This window comes from Megalops cyprinoides, chromosome 2 (assembly GCF_013368585.1).
Source record: "Megalops cyprinoides isolate fMegCyp1 chromosome 2, fMegCyp1.pri, whole genome shotgun sequence".
Lineage (NCBI taxonomy): Eukaryota > Metazoa > Chordata > Actinopteri > Elopiformes > Megalopidae > Megalops > Megalops cyprinoides.
In genome coordinates this window covers 23,816,469-23,839,565 of record NC_050584.1, presented here as the reverse complement: position 1 = coordinate 23,839,565, position 23,097 = coordinate 23,816,469, and the positions used below count along the sequence as shown (strand labels likewise).

Genomic DNA, 23,097 nt, shown 5'->3' with positions numbered 1-23,097 from the left:
TGTCAAAATGCACAACTCTCCCCTCTGCTCCAATATCATCCATTATTTCAGACAGACATGTTCAGATAGCCTTAACTTAAAAGAATCTGGTAGCATGGCTGCTGTTACTAGATTAGATTCTGCCCTTAGTATCTTTATTATTGAAAAATGTTTTTCTTTCTTTTGGAAATTTGTGCCAAACCACATATGAAACATCTGTGTTTCCTAAAGGCAAGGATCATTAGAATTCCTGTGGCCTTTACTGAAAAGAAACATGTCTGTGGTATTAGTTCATTAGAGAGGCAGCCATGTTGAGCAGGTGTGTGGTACTTTTGACAATGCTGTCTGCTAAGATGTACCTAGTCATGCCATTCACAGTTTTGATACTCCATTCGTCTTGTCTGTATTTCGTCTTTTTGATGGGAAGCAAAATCATAATCACAACTGAATTACAATCAGAAAGTTATATATCTGGCTAAAATGGTTATATAAGCCCTTGCGCATAAACCCAGTCAAAGACAGTCTTTACATCTTGCATCTTATACTCAGACACAGAATCAGTCAGTCTGCCAGTGTGTGTGTGTGTGTCTGTGTGGATGTGTGAATGAAATGGTTCCTTTCTTTAAATGCAAGAGAAAATTGTAAGATGAAAGAAACACTGTAAAGAACAGAGGAATTAATGTGGAGGCAGTGTCAGTTCCAGCATTCTTGCTGGCAGCTTGCCATAGTATTCATTTCTTTCTGTTGTCATTTGAAGACATTCTACGAGCGTCTTTGACAAATGATTCCTTTTAATCCATAGAGGCTAAACTCTGAAGTAATGGACGCTGACCTTAAAAGAACTGCAAATAGTTTAGCATTCTCTGGCCTGAAGCTGGCACATACTGTATATCCTTTCCCCTTGATAAGAAATCAGGGGAACATGGGAGCTTTTCTACGCATTCACCTTGGTGAATTATGACTCCTAAACTCCAGTGGCAGCTCCTAAATTCCTATTCTAAAACTGCCATCTGGAAAATATCAAAAGACAGATTTTTCAGATGTGATACACTGCCAGTCATCATTTGTCAGGGCAGTAGAACAGAACAAGTGCAGTACATTGATAATCAAAGGTTTATCCTGTACTACAGAGATATGCCTGTTTGGCACTTCATTTATGTAGTAAATTGCCCAACTCTATCTTACACTTAAAGTATATTCATCATTTCCTTGCTAGTGATTTTGCCAATTCAAAATACCATGTAATGGAAAAATCAAATTAGCTTTCTGAAAATGCGACTGAAATTATACAGTATTTCAACAGAATTTTATTAAAGGAGTTTTATGTAGTTTTCCATCAAGACTCCTGGAGAGGATCGTGCTTATTGTCGAAATTCAGACGCACACGTGCATTCCCTACAGAACTTGAGAGTAGAGAATGATTTTCCACTTATCCTTCTAAGCCACCGTTGCCAAACTGTCAACAGCCTTTCTAAAAATATCCACGGAGGAGGAAGTCTTTTTTTGTCAGGATATAAACAAATTTCCTGTGCACCAAACCTTATTGCATGTACATTCAGTGGACATCCTGCAGCCTCCAGCAGCACTTCCGAAGGAACTCCATGTGAGTCCTTGTGTGTGTGTATGTGTGTGTTTGTGTGTGTGTTTTTACGCGTGCTTTTTGTGTGCTCTTAATTGTGTGTGTGTGTTTATGTCTAGGTATATGTGTCTGAATGTGTGGACTTATGTGGTTCAGTTTTCATGTGTGTGTGTATGTGCCTGCTTGTGGGTGTGTGTGTGTATATGTGTGTATGTGTGTGTGTGTGTGTGTGTGTGTGTGTTTCAGAAGGAAATGAGTAGAAGGATACATCCTTTGACTTCCATAACTGAACCTCCTTGTGGCCATCAGTCAGACATCTGCAGGTCTAGCTTTTGTGTCCCAGACACCTGCAGGGCTTCACTCAGTGGCCTCCTTATACTGCAGGTGTCTGTTTTCTGTCAAAGGTTTCGAACAGTGCTATTATCGAGTATTCGCTAAAGCTGCTTGCAAAACTAAAAGGCTCGCCAGTGTACTTTTGTAGCAGTCATTGGCCTCCACCCCACCCCCCTCAGCAAAGCGCTTGGAGCCCATTCACCCTCTGCATTCACAGTGGATCCGCAATACATGCAGATGTCAGCACTTGCTTAGTGAAGGCGCAGTAATTAAAAGCTGTTGCCATGGAAGTGATGCAATCATGCTGGTGGTTTGTAGGAAAACAAGCGGCAGAAAGGTCTTCCTTTTCTGTGGAAGTTCTCAGAGGAACAAAGACCGGAGGGTTTCAAATATAAGTGCATGCGAGTGACCAGCATACGAGGTCTGTGCCTGCCTGTCTGGTAAAAGAAACTCTATTTGTAGCCTAAAGGAAGGGCGGGAAACGTTACAGTGGTTCTTTAAAGTGTTAACAAAGCATGAACTTGACATGCAAAGCCTGATTAAAGGGCATGCTGGGCAAAGACTCTGAAGTGAACAAACTGTAACTGACATTTTCAGTGTTCCTGTGATAAAAACGGAACTACACAAAAACTTAAAAGGACATGATGTAATCTCTGTGTGGTTTATGGAAAATATAATGCTCAATGCCTCAAAAATATGATGTAGGAAATGTGTAGTTTTTGCGGCGTGTGGAATACATACTCGAGAGTAGAGTCTGTGGGGGTAAAGGGAACTGGGGGTTGGCACAAGGAAGAGACGAACTGAATCAATAAAGACTAAGGAAACTGAAACTAAATATTATCGGCCGGATAATAGCCTGTGCCGGATGAACGTCTGTGTTTAACTGTAATAAACGGGTCCCTCGAATTACGCGTCGGTCCTCTGTAAGACTCTGCGTAATGTTTCTGTGCAGAAGTCTTACTGTAGGCCAGCGATTACATGAAACAGCAACAGATGTCCCCCAAGAGGGGCCACACCAGCACGCTTTCCCACAGGACCCCCCCCCCTCCCCCCCACACCGCAGGGCAAGCTGTGACGGAATGGGAAAAAAAGAGCAGGACTCCGGAATGCCTTATTTACTGCTCCTTTATTTGTGTTTCTCCGCACTTCCTGCCATGAGAGAAAGAACAACATGAGCTTCCAATGGAGTCAAATGCTGTTTGGTTCAGGGCTCCCATGGTTTTGGTGTTTTTTTGAAGGCTCTCCTAAAAGGTGTAGGTGTGGAGACCCCTATGCTGTCTGAGGACAGATTGCTAGCGATTGTGATGCCACGTTTCGTCTCCCGCTGGATGGGGGACGAGTTGGCGGCTGACCCGAATCTGTGATGTGGAAGAGGCCCCTGGGGGGGAGGGGGTTCCGCACAGCTCAGTGGCTGCTGTGGCATGAGCTCTGATGTAATGTGACGCTAATACAGCCGCCAAGTAGGCCTGAATGGACCGCAGTCCCGTATGTAGATGCAGCCGCTGTTTGTACACCACGAATGTAGTACAATCACACAGACTGGGGGGACTGAGATCAGCAGATAACGAGGTGACGCATTCCAAACAATGGGGTCGGGATGGAGGGTGGGGGGGGGGTGGCTTGCTGGGGTTGGGCACCAGGGAAGACAAGTGAAAAGTTGGCTTGAGGAATGTTTTATATTGTGAGAATAAGGCAGGCAGAAGTAATCAAATCAGGAAAAGACAGTGTGTCAGCTGAACTGGGTTGACTTGATGGTGAAATGATGTATTTGGAGCATTCATTGTCCAAGTCGATTTGTTTCCATTCATAGGATACACAGCGAAATATTTCCCACGATAAGGTTATATAACTACATTTTATACAGGGGCTTTTTGTTTATTTCTTTGTAATCAAAATAATTATCATTAAAACCAGTGAAGTCTTTTTCAGGCAGAGCAATTTAAATATTTACAGAACTGTGGTGGGTTTTAAGATGAATATATCAATTTTCCAAAGCAAAACAATGTGGACGTAGAAGCAGAAAGTTCAGTATAAACTGATCAGTGTAGCCAAAACAGGGGGAAATAACAAGGCACCCAGTGCTGGCAGCAAGTTCACAAACTCTGCATCAGGTGTTTTGTATTAAACAGATGGGGCTTACCTTTGAACATGTGTACAGTCCAAAGTTATGTCAGTTACAATTTGTAGTATAAACGCGAAAAAGGTTGATATAGGGTAAAACCTGCTGCTGTTTTTTCGTCCGGCCTTAAGTTTGAATAATAGATTTGAGGAAGGGCTACTTTTTGAAGGGTATGTACAATCTATTTTTTAAAATCTTTCAGTAAATCTCTTATCTAAAATTTTAAATGAATGAATCAAAAACATAACTCCTCCAGAATTTTTACTTATTGAAGTCATTTAGGTTTAAGACCAATCCTCCCAAGCTGGAGAACTGAATTTCACCCTTAATTAATTTCAGAATTTACAGTGATTTTCATTCCTTTAAATAACTCGCTAAAATAATAAATCTGACTTTCTAAAATACATTTTCAGCCAGTGCTGCACAGAAACATACATACCATATTGAACTGGTTTATGTTCATCTGGGGACACTTCACAGAGAATGTAGTAGATAAATCAATGTAAACCTCTCTCCATGTAGTGCCATAAAAGGGCACATGTGACCCTTGACCTTTAACAATGCCTTTTGATTGGAGGAAACAGATTGTGGAGGCACTGCAGAAACAATGCAGAGTGGTCACTGAAAGGAAGCAGAGAAGTCAGATGTAAATGAGGCTGAAGGCTCTCTCACTCCCCCTCTCTCTTTTTTTCCTCTCTATCTCTGGAGCTCAGGCTAGTCAACAGTCAGTCAGACTGTCACAACAAGCCAAGAACAATCAGGGAATTATTTTCCATCTGGACCCAGAGTGAACAAGGCCCGCCGCTGCCTAAATGACTTCATTCAGCTACTTCAGCCCTTTTTAACTCCGTTTGGCTGAAGGGTTCGGAGCAGTTTATTACCGAGAGCACGGAGAGAAGGGAACGAGAGAGAGAGAGAGAGAGAGAGTGAGGGGGAGAGGGAGTAAAGAGAGAGACCAGACACTGATCCTGTGAACAGTGCCTGCTCTATCCGCACTCGAAATCCTCAGCACGGTGCAGGGAGAGGGAGAGAGATTCGCGGGACGACCCTCGGCTTCGTGGTGTCTTTGCACTCGGCTGTCTCCCTTATGAGACGTTCTCCATCATGACCGCTTCTTTGGGTATGTAAACTAACCGTAACTAACTTTTTCTCAACTGGCTGTGCTTTGTGTATGCGCGTGTGCGTGTGTGTGTGTGTCCGTGTGTGTCTTTGTGTGTGTGTCTTGTATGTGCGTAATGAAAAAAACAACTGCTTGAAGCTGTCCTGGAGATTTGCATTGTCTCGGCTCCCACAGCAGGCGGTGAAATTTGATCCCGGCTGAAGAGGAGAAGTTTGGCACTTCTTCTTTCTGCCGGAGGCCTGAGGCTCTTTAGAGAGCACACACACTTTTCAGTGACTCCGGGCACTGCTATTCCAAAACTGCTCCTGGAATTTTTTCCTCCATGGTTGTTTGGCAGATGTTTGTGTGGTTTTTGTACTGAAAAGAAGCATTGTTTTTATTCAGCTTTGTCAAGTTTTTTTCCTCTTTTTTTTAAGGGAAAGAAAAAAAACAAACATATGTTGTGTTTTGTTTGAGGTCATTGTGTCCTGTTAAACAATGAACTATTTTAGTTTTGCGGTAGCAGAATAGCCCATAATTTTCATTACACATGTATAAATATGTAATCTTGTGATTTCTTAAAGTGTTTTAGCATTGACGTTCATATTTTGGTAATTTCACTTTACCCAGATTAGACAACATCTGGATTAAGTTTATGCTTGTCCTCAACTTTTGATTATTACTGAATTAAATTAACAAATACATGCAAGCAGTACTTTTTTCAATACCAACGCTATTTTTTCCATTCCGTCTCTGAACTTGCGGAGCTGTGTTGTTGAAGAGAAAAAAGTGGCTCTTGCATTTAACTGTGAGTCAAACTTTGATTGTATCCAGTTGTGAATTTTTGGGGGCAGTGCTCAGTCGTTGAATGTAGTGTGGAAGCATTTCTGTAGGGTTCAGGAGAGGATAGGGGAGAGGGGCAGTGCTGATGTTGCACAGGCCACTGTTCATAGTGCCCTCCCCTGCCCCCATGTGCCACAGGGGCGTACCTTGCTGGTTTCCCTCAAACAGTTCATTTCTTGTGCCACTTTGTTTCGGTTGCCCTGTGACTGGACCACAGCAGAAAGACAAAAATTCTCCCCTGGCATTTTTTTTTTCCCAGGAACAACCTGCCCTGAAGTCAAACCAAACATGGGGACATGGGGTGGGATTGCCCCTGCATGAACTCCATCTGATCCATTTTATTAGATTAGTACACTGAGATGGAGTAGGTGTGGGAATTGTGTAAGTAACTGTGGTAACTACTCAGGATTATGGAAGTGACAATATCATTTATTTTATTCAAGGTAGAATTTTGCCGGAGTCAGCTGTCTCTTTGCTCATTATCTGAGTGGTAATCATTCTTGTAGGGCTATTTGGTTTTGTGGAAATTCCAGATTGTATTGCACTGAAATCTAGAAATGGCAAACATATCTGCTTTTTACCTTCATTGTAATACACTTGTGATAGTGCATTCTGACTGAGACTTTGGGGTTGTGTCTGATTCAAGACGATGGGCCACAGTGTGCCATTAATTTTTTTTTTTTTTGATAATTCATAAATTGCCATGGATTAAATGTGCATTTGCAATTGTATTGAACCGTTGTACTGTTTCTGTTAATTGAAAATAACAGGAAGAACTTGCACACTTAATGGTTTGAAGCTGCTCAAACTTTGCAAGATCTTGGAGGAGATTGAGGTGTCTTCAGTGGCATTGTGAGCCATGCTCTGTCTTTGTTAGCCTGGAGGGGCTCAGAGCAAATCCAAGCTTCGGCCCAACTGCTACTTAACCAACTGCAAATCCCATCACGACAGTGGAGGTTTAAACTGTCACAGGGCCCAAATCTGCTGTTGGCGTTGCTGGGTTTGTAATTGGTTATTAGGGCCTTTGTGAATGTTTTCACTTTGCCCAGCCCCTGCACCAAGGAGAGAGGAAGTGTGTGTGTCATACGGGCAGAACCATCACTGCCTCTGACAGGGACTTTGTGGATCTGACAGCTGAATGCATTCTTTTCTGAGGAGAGGTTCAAGTCAGTCAGGGTCCGTGTCAAGGAGACACAGTGATTAAAAACAACAACAAGAAAAATGTAATGAAATGAAGACTGATTCTTGGAGCGTGCCTCTGAAGGACCGCATCATGGAGAGGCACTCTGTTAAGGTTCCGGTATCAACAGTCCCATGCTCAGAGGAAAATATTTTTTTCCCTTTGTTCAGGCCGACAAGGAAAAGTATGCATAACTTTGATCCTTTGTAACAGCTGTGACATCTCTGAACTATTTACAGCCTGGGAGGCGTCCATCAGCTCTTGTGTTTACAAGAGGTCCCTCGGAAGCGCATTCTTGCCATGAATGGCAGGTTTGTTAAGCCCCATTAAAATAGTCTCCTTTGTTAGGGACGTGGGCTATGCGAGAGATTTGCGAGATAAGGCCCCAGTGTTTTACACAAATGGTCCTCTCTCGGTGAAAATCAATTTAGTCTCATGACGGAATACTCTTACTTCAAATATATGTAGTGATCACTCACTCTCACTTTCTATCTGTTTGTCACTGTCAGAAGGGTTATGATTGCTCTGTGTGTGTGTGTTTGTGCATGCACCATTGGATATGTGTGCTCAGGCCTGCATATGTGTGTGTGTGTCTGTGCATGTTTGCACGTGCTTTTTGTGCATGTGTATGTGTATGTCTGTATTTGTGTGTGTATGCCCCTGTAAGTGTTAATGTGTGCCTGTGTTCGCGTATCTGTGTGTGAATTCATGTTGTTTTAAATCTTTGCATGTCCGAGTATGCATGTTTGTGCATGCATGTCTCTGTTTGTGTGCATGCAGGTATGTGTGTGCGTGCGTGTGTGTCCAAGTGCTTTGGTGTGTGTGCACATGCATGCCTGTGTGCATGCGTATGTGTGTGTGTGTGTGTGTGAGAGGGACAGAGAGAGAGAGAGAGCAAGAAATAGAGAGAGAGGGAAAGATAAAGAAAGACTCTCCGTAGTCTCCCGAGCAGCAGAGCAAAGCCCGGCCGGGTCATGTCTTCCCTGTGATGCAAATATCCCAGATGTCCTGATGCAGAGTTTGAGACAGCAGAGAGCGAAGTGGGATTCTAGAGTTAGCCAAATGGGCGTATTTAATCATTAACAAATTCTACATCCATGTGGAGGAGCAGCAGCAAAACAAATTCCTGTAATCTTCAGACCACTTTCATTACCCACAATCCCCCCCTTTAGAACCGGGCCGGCAGGACTGGCAGGAGGACGTGCTTCTCCGTGCCATCTGGAACGCGCTGTACACAATCTGTATTTTGGGAGTACTAAGGGTGTATTGTGCTCACTTGCTGTTTCTTTTTTTTTTGGAGGGGGGGGGTGGCACGATGGAGAAGAAAAACCCTGTTCAGCAGAAAGCACCTCCTTACAGAGGCTGATTCTGAAAGCAGTCACTGCTCTCCCCTGTCCAATGACCCCCCCCCCTCCCCCCAACACCCCTTCCCCACCCAACCCCCCCCCCCAAAAGGCTCGGCTGGAATTTGGTTCCAGAGGGGTTCCGGGAACAGTGTCAGTGCCTGAGACATGCAGATGCCTCTCGGTTTGTTTCAGGGATTAGGTAGAGACGCATGAAACATCTGTGGAAGTGTCTCCCGGACATTTTCTCATTGATTGAATGCAATTTCCAGGTCCGTCCCCCCACCCCACCACCACCAGACAGCACATTCTCTTTCTGGCCATCTCTGGCCAATGAGGTGATTGGAGAAACTATCCAGCAAACCAGTGATCAGATGGAGTTTCATTAATCCCAGCTGATGCAGCTCTTTCAAGGGCCTCAGATTCATTTTTGCGGAGGCTAGAAAGTGTGTGTGTGTGTGTGTGTGGGGGGGGGGGTGTCATTACCAACTTGGTCATCACAGGTCATCACAGCATGCCAGCTGCAGCAAACGGTTGTTTTAAAACGGCAGGGGCTGCTAGTTTTGGCAGAGACAGCCAATCACAGCTGAGATCCAGAGGCTGCAGCTTAGAAGTGAGGATCAGAAGGCAGTGAAGGGGTTAAAGGTTTTTACGTTTTGTTGCAGAAGCACCCTCTGGGAGAGCACTGTCAGGGGTGAGCAGGACAGGGGTCGGGGCGGCGGCGGGGGGTGGTGGTGAGGGGGCGTCAAACGTAGGGCTTGGTCGCTGGCCACCATCTGCTGATGAAGTTTTAGTGCTTGGGAGAGACTGCGAATGGAGAAGCCATCAATCTGCCCAGAGAGGTCGTCCATCACATACTGCACTTGCAAAGCTCTCTCGAACAGGGAGCAGAAAGCAAGCGTGGATCCGGCGTCCATCTCACTGCCTTCGCAATCCTTTTTAGTAAACCGACTAACACACCAGCTATCCTTTTTTCATTTGCCGTTGATTGGATCCATTACATTACTTTACATTGTTGGCATTTAGCAGACACTCTTATCCAGGGTGACATACATAGGTTACAATTTTCACGTTACTCATTTATACAGCTGGAAATTTGCTGAGGCAATTCTGGGTGCCCAACTGTGCCCAAGGGTACAATGGCAGTGCCCCAGTGGGTAATCGAACTGGCAACCTTTCGGTTACAAGACCTGCCCCTTTCCACTGTGCTACACTGGCACCCCAGTTGTCATGTTATTGTCATATTGCATTGGACTTTCCTAAGACTATTTTTCAGTTTTTTAATTATTGATTTTTTTTTAAATTAATAGGACTTTTCCTTATGTCAGGTTGTAGACTGAATCCAGGCAAGTGTTCTGAAGTGTGATTTTTAAGGTTAACGTGCTGGGAGCCCCATGACATATCTCTCAACACACCCTCCCACTTTCCTATTGGGGAGACATTCCTCCTCAATCTGTCTTCAAAGACTGATCCTTGTATTTAAAAAAAATACACACAGACACAATGTCAGTAGTAAGGAGGATGTGTCCTGTTGCACGATGTTAAACTGTGAACTACGCTGAAGTAGTTTTATTTAATGCCTCAAGTCAGATTCATTACCTTCTGCAGCCCTCAAGATCAGATCTTGGCAGAGTAGTTGTGAAATAAGTATTTGATGAGTGGAACTTTTCTGACATCGCAATGAGGTTTTCTGCTTTTACATTAAGGCAGCAGTGTGGAGTAGTAATAACATGTACGACTCATAACCAAAAGGTTGTCGGTTCAGTTCCCCAATGGAGCAGTGCCATTGTACCCTTGGGCAAGGTGCTTAATCCAAAATTGCCCCAGTAAATATCCAGCTGTATAAATGGAAAATATGTAGAACTGTAAGCTATGTAAGTCGCTCTGGATAAGAGTGTCTTGTAAATGACAATGAAATGTAATGCAACAGATTTCCCAGCAAGGAGTGCATTTTGTAATGCAGCACAGAGTTTCCAGTGAAGGACTGGAGTTTCCGTCACCACAGACATCAACTCCCCCCCCGGCATAAAGGCAGTCTCCTCTATGACGAGACCTGAACGAATGTAACCTCTGCCCGACCCTGAACGTCCTGGGGGTCCCGCACTTTTTGGGCGTGTGAGTTTTGAGTTCTGCCTCAGAGAGACGCGTCAACCCGACCTGTGGCCACGGGCCCTGTGTTTTGCGGCAGAGCCTCGTCCTGCCCGGGGGGCCTGCTATGTGCGAAATCTGTGGAATGTTGTGCCTGGGCACTGCTGGGTGGTTGGGAGGGGGGTTTGGGACAGGGAGTCGGGGGGGGGGGCGATCCATCTGACATCGCTCCCAGTGCTTGTGTGGACAGGCGTGGGAGGAGGAGTGCCTCCCCCCGGGCAAATGCTCCTCCTCCTGATCCCAGATCAGCTTGAATCTGTCAAGTCCCGACCTGTCCGCCTAGCCACGCCGCAGCATGCTGGCATCTGGCTGGTATGAGGGGACAGTTCAGTTCCTTTATCAAGTAAAGACTAGCAGACGCTTTTTCCTGCTCTGTTTTTTTGTGCTGCAGCTATCGAAACACATGAGTATAGATAGGAGCAACACAATGGGTGAAGCTGCAATACCAGTGGGTCTTAGCAACAACAAGCACACAGAAATATACAACCTGCCCTCTCTGTTATTGCCATGTGTCGCGGTCTACATGCAGCTAGGCTGCTTGAAGTTACATAAAATGTTACATAAAACCTTCAATCTCAGAAACCACATTCTGTGATCTCTGTGGACTGTGAGGTTATAAAGGAATGTTTCTTTTAGAGAAAATAACAGCAGTCTCTGTTGCCTGTGATGTTAGGTGAAGGAAGCTGTTTTTAAGAATACAGCGGTCTTTTCTCTTGTATAAAAGTATAAACAGTGTTCCTTATTTGCTGACTTAATGCATCAAATGAACAGCAACACGTTTGTGTAAAGACAGAAGGAAACTCAACTACATTTTTTACATTTTTTTGTCATTTTTCTGTACTGACTCCTGGTACCATATATCCAGAACACAAGAAAGCATCACAGCTCATGTGGTATCAGGTTAGAGGCCTGTCTTAGACTAGGGTCTGTGATCCATACACCAGTGGCCTCTCCCACAGCCTCCAACTCAACTCTCTCGCTGTAACAAAGCCATGTGACCTGCTGTGTGGCTCCTGATTGGCTGCTGGAACACCACATCCCTGCCCCCTCCCCGCCCCCGCCCCCCCACCTACCCAACTCTAACCCAAACACCATTGGATGGACGTGTTTTCTGGGTTACATAAGCTGCCTGTGGGCTGCTTTTCAGTAGCTGGTGAGGCACTGTAGATCTCTCCAACAGCCGTTTGCATCCAGCAGCTTTCCCAGAAATCCCCCTTCTCCCGCCTCAGAGCAGAGAGAACTGGCCCGCCACTCCCGGCTTCACCGAGACCATCTGGAAAGTTGAAATATGGTGCAATAAAGTTCGAGAAGCTCAAATGCAGGATGGCTTTGCTGATATGATGAGGTGACACCTCAGAGAATGATGGTGACAATTGGTATACATGTTATATTATCGTACCTTTATGCTGTTCACTGAGTGTGCTGTGGAATGGGCTAAAAGAGAGTCCGTTCTGGTTTGCTTGAGACCAGACATTCGTGGTCTCGTTGGCAAACCTGTCAGTGATTAAAGAGGATACCATTTTGTTTTTTGTGCAGAATCTCGGAGTTACATGGAGAACATCAATCACACCCCGGGCTCAGATGGGGATCTATTTTGCGCTGAAGTGTCCGTCACCCCCAGCTCCTTCCAGAGGACGTTTGGATCCATGCGGTCTGTATCCACGAGCAGTCCGCTTCCTCAGGCCGACAGGTACCATCAGTCAAAACCAGCTGCCTCCAAGGCTTTCCTTTGTTACGTTGTTGCATTTTGAAGGTTGACTGGTAGTTTTTACACTTGTTTGTACATTGTTTGCTACACGTTAATGATAAAGTTTTGAAATGTAAAGGTCTGTTCAACTCAATTGCAGAAGTTAGACACAGTGCACACTTAAAGTGTCTAATTCACTAAAAACCATGTGTGCTTTTTAATGAACAATCAGGATTGTGTAAGGAAGTTGGGAGCATCATGAATATCCCAAAGTCTTGATACATTGCTTTGTCAGAGTTACTTTCTGAAGGATCTGTTGCCGCACCTCAGTGACTGTAGTCATGAAGTCTAAATAGGATGGTTGGTGTAATGTCATATTCCTTCTTGGTCTACTTTGTTTGTAGTAATGATCTGAGGCTCCTTTTCTGTGTGCTGTTATGATCCTAATGATTTTAGGCCCCTTGTCTATATGCTGTTATGATCGTAGTGATTTTAGGCTCCTTCTCTATGAGATGTTATGATCGTAGTGATTTTTGACTCCTTCTCTGTGAGATGTTATGATCGTAGTGATTTTAGACTCTTTCTCTAGGAGATGTTATGATCATAGTGATTTTAGACTCCTTCTCTGTGAGATGTTATGATCATAGTGATTTTAGACTCCTTCTCTATGAGATGTTATGATCGTAGTGATTTTTGACTCCTTCTCTGTGAGATGTTATGATCGTAGTGATTTTAGACTCTTTCTCTGGGAGATGTTATGATCGTAGTGATTTTAGACTCCTTCTCTGTGAGACGTTATGATCGTAGTGATTTTAGACTCTTTCTCTGGGAGATGTTATGATCATAGTGATTTTAGACTCCTTCTCTGTGTGCCACTGCTTATTGCTCTTCTGGTCTGCCCTCTGTTTCAGCCCATCTGCGGGGCAGCCCTGGCAGGACGGGGGCGCAAAGCCCCCCCTGAATCACCAGCTGCCCATGAGCAAGTTTGCCCCGCACTACCCCGGTTCACTGGACTACCCCTGCGCGGGCAGCGTGGATGGCCAGCAGTCCCCACCCCTGTCCCACCCGGGCCCCAACTGCCACAGCTCCCCCCGAGGGGGTCCCAGGAGCCAGGGCCAGAGGAGCCTGGGCCAGAGCTTCAACGAGCAGGATGACTGCAGGCTTGGGGCGGGCGGGAGCATGGACCTGTCCTCCCTGCTGGACGGCACGGGGCTGGAGCACAGCCTCCTGGCAGCGGTGGAGGGCCTCGGCCACATGGGCCTGGGCGGGCAGCCGCCCCTGCCTGAGAAGAAGAGGGTTTCGGAGGGCGAGCACTCACTGAGCTCCAGGTCGCCCTCCCTCAGCGGCTTCTCCAGCCCGCACAGCGGGAGCACCGTCAGCATCCCCTTCCCCAGCAACCTGCCCGAGTTCTCCTCCCGCATCCTCAACGCCTCCTCACCCCTCCCAGGTAAAAAGGCTGTGCTTTCTCGCCCTCTGCTGGGAAGGAGGAGTACTGCATCTGGCTGTCCTCTCCTAGCAGTAAAACTATTTAACTCCTCCCTCTTCTGTCACGGGGAGATCACCGTATAATACTTTGCAGTGCAATAACTTCATAAATGCAGTTAATTGTGCAACCTCTTAAGTGCAATAAGCTAATTTAGTGCAATTTTTCAATGTTATTTTATTGGTGCAGTGCTTTAATTTACTCTTACATGTATTAATACATGGTGCCTGCATTTTTTTATTGTTCTGTTGTTTTATGTTGTGTGCTTCTGTTTTTCCACATGTTTGACAAAGCAATTTCTTTTGGGATTAATAAAGTACTATCTTATGTTTTTTTATATTTCATAATACAAAACCTGTCCCCATTTGTTTTGGAGGTCCGCTCTAAAGGTAGTGTGTTCAATCAACAGTTTATTCACAGTTAAGTCTTAAAAATGGATGCACAGTCCCTCACTGCGTGATATTCGGCTTTGCAGAGATGGCTTAGGGGTAATCGCCTTGCAGTGTACAAATGACCTGACCAGGGATGCTGCCTCTTCAGCTGAAATAACGGCAAAAAAATGGGTTTATTTCAAAATAAGGAACAAGGGCTGGTTTACAGATTCCTCAAGATTTTGGTTCATCGAAGCACATAGCTTCTACTGTGCTATTGTGCTACATTTAACTCTCCTATTCGTGTGTCAAAAATGAAAATCCCTCTCTTGCAGAAGGCATTCCTCAGAATTTGTTACGGTCTGTTTTCTGCTCTGTGGCGTTACAGTGAGTGAGACCTTTGTTTGGTGGGCAGAGTTTCGCGTCTTTCAGCGCTGCATTAGCTAAGTGCCTGGTGGCTAACAGCTGTAGACACACAGCTGCTGGATCTCACCACACGGTCATATTTCAATATTTTTTATCCTTTTGAAAAATTGTGCGAAAATGGGAGACGCAGATTAATTGTGTAACCATGTTTGCCTTGCAGATGCGTTTGCCAGCAAGCAGGTGACTGTGAAATTCGTACAAGACACTTCCAAGTTTTGGTACAAGCCTGACATCTCCAGGGACCAAGGTAAATATTTGTCTTGCACTCTGACAGAGTATTGTGGAAACAGCAATTTCTTGCCAATTCAATGTGTTTTACAGAAGATAAAGTTCTCTATTGCCTTATACCATACTGTATCCAGGAACGTACATTAAACACATAATTCATAATAAGTTCTCAGTTAGTAGCTGTAGTATTCAAGGGTTTAGTTGCAACCTGTTGGCTACACAATGAAAATTATGAACATGTAGAAGTCCCACTTGTTCTCACTTCCTATTAATCTACTTTAATAATTGCAGATATATTGCGGCACGTGAAATGAGTATCCTGAAATCACTGGCACGATTTTAACATTAAATGTAAGTGTTTTAGTCAGAATTTATGACAGAAATTATGATTTTCACAACACTTAGATGCCATGCATCAGAAACAAAGGCTATGTGACAATGAACCGTCCTCTGAGGTCAGAATGAACAAAACTGTGGGGTGCATGGTCTTCTCTGCTCATTCATGCCACCCCCCCACCGTAAGCGGAGTGGGCTGTTCTGTGGCCTATAAGCAGGGAGGCAGCAGAGCCTTTTGACGGCCCTACCACTCCATGGGGGGGTTTGGGGTCTCGGACATTAATTGCGGTGGTCTCACTCCTAAACCTTTGTCTCCCCTGATGTCCACAGCCATCGCGGTGCTTAAGGACAAAGAACCCGGCTCCTTCATTGTGCGGGACAGCCATTCATTCCGCGGGGCCTACGGACTGGCCATGAAGGTGGCCACGCCCCCACCCTCTGTGCTGCAACAGAGCAAGAAAGGTAGCCATTGTATTGTTGTGTGTGTGTGTGTGTGTGTGTGTTTGTGTGTAGGGAGAAGGGGTGCTGCGGTGTCACATCTGACATGTTCCAGAAAATTCCTCACTCAAAAGTCATATCGGACCACAGGTATCCAGAAAAAAAGTTGGTCTGCAAGCTGTCTGCGGAACTGACTGAAGACCTTGAAAGTCCTCTACGGTTCCACCGAGCCACCAAATAGTATTGAACTCACCTCTCTGAGTGGAACCCGATCGCCTTCCCCATTGTCTGGCAGCGCCCGGCTTTCGTACACAATCTCTGGGGCAGATTTGCAGAGCTTTTGTGAGAGCACAAAGACAGCAGCACTCTTTTCTAAGTGGGCTTACATGCGACTAATGTTTCAGGAGTACCCAAGGAGCTAGATGAAATTCACCTGCGTCTGGCTTTTCTGGACGAGTTTCCTGATGCAGTATTTAAAAAAAAAACAGGACACGGAAGAGTGGGGGTCTGTGTGATTTTCCCACAGTTTTTTATGCATATTTGAATATTGATAAGTGCAATCTCACTGTTCATCTATCAGTTTGTGGGTACAGAATCATTATTATTGTTGTTATCAATTATAGTGTGTGTTGATCATTCAGTCTAGTGTACACTGCCAGTGTTGATCATTAAGCATACTGCACACTGTCAGTGTTGAGGATTCAGTGTGCAGTCCAGAGTTAGTGTTGGTTATTCCACATTTATCACAGTGTCAGCGTTGATAGCTCAGTGTACAGCAAAGTGTGAGTGTTGATCATTGGAATAAGTGTTGATCGTTCAGTGTGTATCACAGCGTCAGTGTTGATGGTTCAGTGTGCAGTGCAGAGTTAGTGTTGGTGGTTGCATATGCATCACAGTGTAAGTGTTGATGGTTTAGTGTACTGTACAGTGTGAGCACTGATCATTGGAGTAAGTGTTGATCATTTAGTGTGCATCATACTGTCAGTGTTGATGGTTCAGTGTACTGTATAGCCTGAGTGTTAATGACTGAAGTAAGTGCTGATCATTCAGTGTGCAGTGTAGAGTTGGTGTTGATCATTCTGCATGCATCACAGTGTCAGTGTTGACAGTTCAGTGTGCTCTTACAGGGGCTCTTGAGAGAGGGGAGAGAGGAGCCGTGGCTTTGAGTTGAGCGGATGCTTCCAGAGCGGTTTCTCAGAGGAAAAGGAAGGGAGGGACGCACGGGCCAGGCTACATCCAGGCAGCTCACAGATAAGGGGATAACACACGTAGCCCTGGGGGCCATTGTTATCTCAGGGGCGGGACACCTTTCAGTGGGAAACTCCTAATATCAGAAACCCGTTCAGCACAATCAGCACGCAGAGAAATATTTAATATTTCAACTGATTTATTTCCGTTTAAATATTGAGTTTATGAATTTCCTCAAAGCAAAATTTTAAAAATTTCCCTGAATGCCGGGCATAGTGTAAAACAAAGCTCCAACAAGGGAACTTGGGGCCAAATGTAGCCTGGCACGGACTTCCTCTTGGCTCTTTTCTTATTGAGAAATACTTAATAGGCATTAAAAATTGTGACTGCTTAGATCATCAGAATGTCATGACTTTGTACATCTAGCATACTGCAACATGAGTATGTATTGTTATTGGCCCTGTATTGACTGATATGTTTAATAGTTTGATTGATTAGTTAATTGATTTAGTGCATGAGAAGCAGCTAGAAGGTCATTAGTCTTGCTGCAAGATAGACGAAAGCTATGTGTATTTTAAGATTGTGTCTGCATTGCTTACTTGTACATTGTCTTAGTGAAAGGAAGTAGAAAATGTCAGGCCCAGCTGCCCCATTATTTAAATAGTCGTGATGAGAAAAGAGCCCAGGTGTAAATGCTAAAGAATTATCAGTTATACACACACACACAGTCCCATCCGTTGTTTTCACTTTGTCCAGCTTTTTTCTCTGAGAGATGTGGTGACATAATACAACCTTGCTTCACACCTTCAGGTAGACTATTACAGGCTTTCAGTGCTTGAAATCCAATATGATGGGGTAGGGGCTGTTTTGGTGGTTTTGTACACCCCTTGAGTTCAGTCTGTAAGGACATTCCAATGTTCTGATGCAGGGTGTCCCTCCCACTGGCGGCTTTTTTTTTTGGGGGGGGGGGGTATATCTGGCACAGATGACTGGTTTATAGAGGGGAAAAAAGGCATGAAGGAAAGGGTAGGTGCTAATCTTGAGTATAAGAAGGTCTACAGTATGCTGCTAGGTGAATACGTGTTACATAGGCATAGGAATTACTCTTCAGTAATTCAATATATGATATGACATTAGGGATGTAATGGTTTGCTTTCTCATAAATAGGAATCTGAGTCCAGATTTTGTGTTATGGTTCAGATTGGTCTTATTGTGGTTTAAGGTTGGGTTTATGGTTAGCTTGTGGGCCATAGGTAGAAAAGGGAACACCTAGACACTGTAAGTGAGTTTCAATCAACATCTGTCCTTAACTTTGACTCACAGTTAAATGCAAGTCTTACAACTAAACAGTAAGCAGTCTTACTTTTATTCTTTGCAGAGTTCTGTGGGCTGTGCAATCACAATAAAGAATGAAGAAAATTTTGTTTTTTTTTTTGTGAAAAACTTGCCATCTTTGCATCAGGATAAATGGAGCTCCTACCGTCATTTCCCTGCATGACAGAATAAGTCTCTCCCATACCCAGGTGTTGCTCTTTCAGGGTGAAACGGCCATTCAAATGTGGTTATAAACAGTTATATCAGCGAGGACCTGCCAGACAATGGGGGAAGAAGGAAACTCAGCGTTAGGCTTTACACAGAGTGTACAAAACATGCACTCCTTTTTGGTGTTTAAACAGAGCGCACGTAGTATCAGTTCCGTTCCAGGGCGTACACAGAGTACAGATAACCTCCCATGCTCCTCTTCTGTAGCAACGGAGGGAGAAAGAGCACACGAACTGACCTGCCCCGCCCCGCTGGCCATTGCCCCCCGCATGTCCGCCGGGTCACGTCCGTGCCTGTCCGCTTGATGTATGGCCTCTGAGAGGGTGGCGTGACATCTTGTTCTCACATTCCTGTTGCTGGCTCCCACTCCTCCAGAGGTCAGGCAATTAGGCCGAAGGAGCCAGGGCTGCAGTGTAAACAGATTTAAGCAGCGGAGAAGGCCGCTCGCTAATCCGCCCCGTCTCCGAGCGCCCCGGGAGGAGCAGCCCGCGGGCTCGGTCGGAATTAAAAGGCGGCTGATGTTCATTCGCCCCAGGGCGGCTCAGGCCAGGCCTCTGACCGCCTGATCCGACCAATCATTTCACCAGGCTGCCCTGACTCTGGCTCCCTCTGTGGTTTTGAGAGGGTCAGTGCTTTAGAGCCTGCTAGGCCGCATTCCTCCAGGACCCCGATTCACACAGGTCACTGAAATACCCCTGTGCCTACCCATCGATTGCCTACCCAGCCATTGGAGATAGCTGTGGGGGGTCAACTAAAAAAGCAGACAAGTGGTCAGACTGTCACTGTGCATTCATTTTCTAACCTGTCTTCCCAGGGACATTTGAAAAATGAACATTAGCAGTATTATAACCTACATAGCTTGCATATTATCCATTTGTACAGCAGGACAGTTACTGAAACAGCTCAGGTTAATTACCCTGCGCAAGGGTGGCAGTGAGCAACGATCCTGTCACTAATGGCTCATAAGCAGAGTTCCCTCACCAGTGTACTACACTGTCTTCTCTGTGGGCTGTGGCCCTTGAGGACCGTGTTGTTCTAACCAGGGCTCTCCTGTTTCTCTGTTGTCTCTCTTGCAGTGGGAGACCTGTCCAACGAGTTGGTCAGACACTTCCTGATCGAATGTACGCAGAAAGGAGTGAGGCTCAAGGGCTGTCCCAATGAGCCGTACTTCGGTGAGAATCCCTGCCTGTGTGTGTGTGTGTGTGTGTATGTATGTATGTGTGTGCATGTGTGCGTGTGTGTGTGTGTGTATGTGTTACTTCAGTCATTTTATTCAGGTATCCACAGCAACTCAGAGCCCCTTTCAGGGCTGAAGACATGAGCTAACATGAGCTCTGTCAGCAGGACGTCAGAAGGCCTAAAAAGTTAAAAACACAAAGTGTCTCCACCTAGTGGACACCCTGAACACCATGCATCAGTTAAGGCCTTTTTGTAGCTTTAGAATGAGAACATGTAAGTAAAGTTTGAGTGGTATTAGAGGTAAATCATGAACATGTGGTGACCAGTACCTGCATGAGTCTTGTAGTCACAACAAACATGACTATACAATGCACTGAATGTTGGATTATGTTGATTTATTATTCTGTACATTGATATCAATGTTATTCTGCATACAGAATTTAATGCTGAATAAAGTTGGGTAGCTTTTCAGAATGACTACGCTGCTTATATGTGTCTATATATACATTAACATGAGGAAATAATTTTTGAAAGAAACCCGTTTAGGAAAATACATACAAACATAGACCATAAAAAGTCATTGCAAACATATCCAAACAGACATCCACCAATGCTGCGGATACTTACACAAAAGTGTAAACCAATGGCCATAATGAATTTTGGTTGCAGTGTATACCTTTAGTCATTCAATGCTCTGAGTTATTGGAATTGTTGTCGCAGCCTTTAAAAAGGAGCAGTGCCATTAAGTATTTATAATTATAAGGGAGGGAGTGCAGGTTGAAATTCTGGGAGGGGCACAGCATGTAGACAATGTGAGGTGTGTAAACTCCCAGAGCATCTACCCGGCGAGTAACTAATTAGTAACTGATGTAACGTGATGCACTCCTCCAGAAGGGGCAGCACACAAGAGGTGAAGCATAACCGTGTGTCTTTGCTCCTGCTGCAGGAAGTCTCACTGCGCTGGTGTGTCAGCACTCCATCACGCCACTGGCCCTGCCCTGCAAACTCATCATACCTGACAGAGGTGAGGGGTCAAGCGTGCGCATGTCTGCCGCATTGGATGTATGCATGCGTCTGATAAACGCACGCATCATGTGGCATGTATAATTGCCTGTGGTTTTTGCATGTATGTGGGAATGCTATGTGTGTGTGGGTGTCTGTGTTTGCAGAAGTGATTGTCTGCAGGTGTGATCGCATGTGATTCGTGTGTGTGAGTTTGTGTTTGAGTTTGAACTTGTTTTTGGGTGAGTGCATTTGTTGTTTGTGTGTGCTTGCAATTGTATGTATGTGAAATTGTATGTATGTGCGTGTTTGTGGTGTCTGTATATATGTGTGTATGTATGCATGCATGTGTTTGTGTGTATAGGTGGCTGAGTATATGTTTGTGCATGTGTATGTGTTTGTGTGTTATGATGAGCATATGTCTGTGCATGCTTGTGTCTGTCTGTGTGTGTTGTATGTGTGTATATCTGTGTGCATTCATGTGTTTGTGTGTATAAGTGGGTGAGTGTAAGTTTGCATATGTGTATGTTGTGGTGCGTGTACATATATGTGCATGTGTTTGTGTGTGTTTGTGTGGTCTGTGTGCACACATATGTTCTCAGACCATAACACATAAACACATACACATGCGTTTATGCGTTATGGTCTGTGTACGTACCTGTGCTTGCATATATTTATTTGTGTGTGCGTGTGTGTACATGTATGTGCATGCATGCGTTTGTTTGTGTGTGTGTGTGCACAGATATGTACACAGACCTTAACACATAAACACATACACATGTGTTTATGCATAGTGGTCTGCGTACATACAGTATGTATGCATGCATGCTTTTGCTTGTGTGTGTGTTTGCGTCGTATGTGTGCACTCTCTGAAGGCAGGGTGTGGAGGTTTACGGTGCAGGGACACCCAGGAGGGAGTGAGGCTGCTGGAGAGGGCCAGGGAGGACCACAGCCTCTCCCGGCCTGAAACGCAAACTCTCCGGCAGACCAGGTGATAGATCACTTGATTTATCTGCCTGTTTATGCGACTGCTGTCAACCCCAATGAATCAACAGCACCTAGCAGGCGTCAATCCGCGTGTTGTGCAACAGAGAGGGCGAGAGAGACAGGGCCTTGTTAGAGCCGAGGCCATAAAAACCGGGAGCTTGTACCTCTGGTCTGATCGGGCTGGCTCTGACAGGGGCGCCTGTGAGCCTCACTCAAAACGACCCCTCTGACCAGATATAGGGCACTTTATTTACAGGTGGTCATCTGGGGCTCCTCGGGATAGAGACGTCATTTACTCGCATTTGTTTTCCTTCCATTTTGTGGTGCGGGACTTTGTTTTTGTTGAAAAAGCCTGTTTATTTTTAAAGCAATGTCGGTTTTCGGCCTCGGAATAAATAAACCCCCGGGCACACTGAATGGCAGCCGTTTGCCTCTGTGTGTCCACACCCCTCCAGTGTTTTTATGAATGAGAAATCTCAAAGTCGGGGCCTGCCTCCGGGCGTACACACTCCCTGCCTGCGCTCCAGGCTGACCTGTATCAACAAGGTTTTCTTGCTCTCTTTCTCAGATCCGCTGGAGGACATTGGGGAATCGAGCGCGCAGTCGGCCACCAACTCAGCTGCGGAACTTCTGAAACAGGGAGCAGGTACACAGACTTCGATTCACATGTATGCACACACACACACACACACACACACACACGTACTCACACACAGACAAGCTTGCACACACATGCACACACACACATGTGCTCTCTCTCTCTCTCTCTCTCTCTCTTTCTCTCTCTCACACACACACACACGCACGCACGCACACACACACACACACACACACACACACACACAGACAGGAAGAGAAACCTCACGTGGGCCGACGGGAAGAATGTCGGCCGATGTTCTCATTAAATGTGTTCTTTGTGCCGTCTGCTTCCCCAGCCTGTAACGTGTGGTTTCTGGGCTCGGTGGAGATGGAGTCGCTGACCGGCAACCAGGCGGTCCAGAAGGCCACCAGCATTACTCTGAGCATGGACCCGCCCCCCACGTCCACGGTGGTCCACTTCAAAGTGTCGGCCCAGGGAATCACCCTCACGGACAACCAGAGGAAGTGAGTGCGGCCGCCAGGGCTTCCCGCCGACTGTCCGCCTCCTCCTCACCCCACACAGTTTGTCCCACAGTGTAACCGGCCTTCTGAGGGAAGCTCCTGAAATCCCGTTCCTCTGGAGATGGGGGGGGGGGGGGGGGGGGGGTGCTGTGTGTGACCTGGAGGACCCTGGTCTGGAGGGTCTGTCTTACTAGCTCTTGCTCCCCTACCCTTGGACAGAGTCGCTGTTGGAGGATGGATTGCTCTCACGTACACACACTGGGCACACACCACTGAGAAATTTGTAATCGATGCTCACACCTACAGCCCAAAATCTGAGCGGGCCAGGGCGGGCCCAGAGCCAGTTATGTGTCCCAGTCACTCACACCAGGCAACCTGTCTGTCCCTCCTGTTATAGGCTCTTCTTCAGGAGGCATTATGCTGTCAACACTGTCATATTTTGCGCTTTGGACCCGCAAGATAGGAAGTAAGTAGAGCAAATTCTCTATGAGTAGTATATTCAACGT

At 45.6% G+C, this 23,097-nt stretch overlaps 1 protein-coding gene across 1 annotated transcript in view; it reads left to right on the top strand.

Moving 5' to 3' along the window:
- si:ch211-191a24.3 (tensin-3) overlaps nt 1–23,097 on the top strand; it is a 69,171-nt gene that overhangs the window by 43,668 nt on the left and 2,406 nt on the right. Inside the window, exons 17-25 of the mRNA XM_036517408.1 lie at nt 12,160–12,313; nt 13,222–13,757; nt 14,751–14,837; nt 15,485–15,616; nt 19,399–19,494; nt 20,448–20,525; nt 22,059–22,136; nt 22,426–22,594; nt 22,989–23,057. Of these exons, the coding sequence (XP_036373301.1) occupies nt 12,160–12,313; nt 13,222–13,757; nt 14,751–14,837; nt 15,485–15,616; nt 19,399–19,494; nt 20,448–20,525; nt 22,059–22,136; nt 22,426–22,594; nt 22,989–23,057 (1,399 nt within the window). The remainder of the gene's footprint in view (nt 1–12,159; nt 12,314–13,221; nt 13,758–14,750; nt 14,838–15,484; nt 15,617–19,398; nt 19,495–20,447; nt 20,526–22,058; nt 22,137–22,425; nt 22,595–22,988; nt 23,058–23,097) is intronic.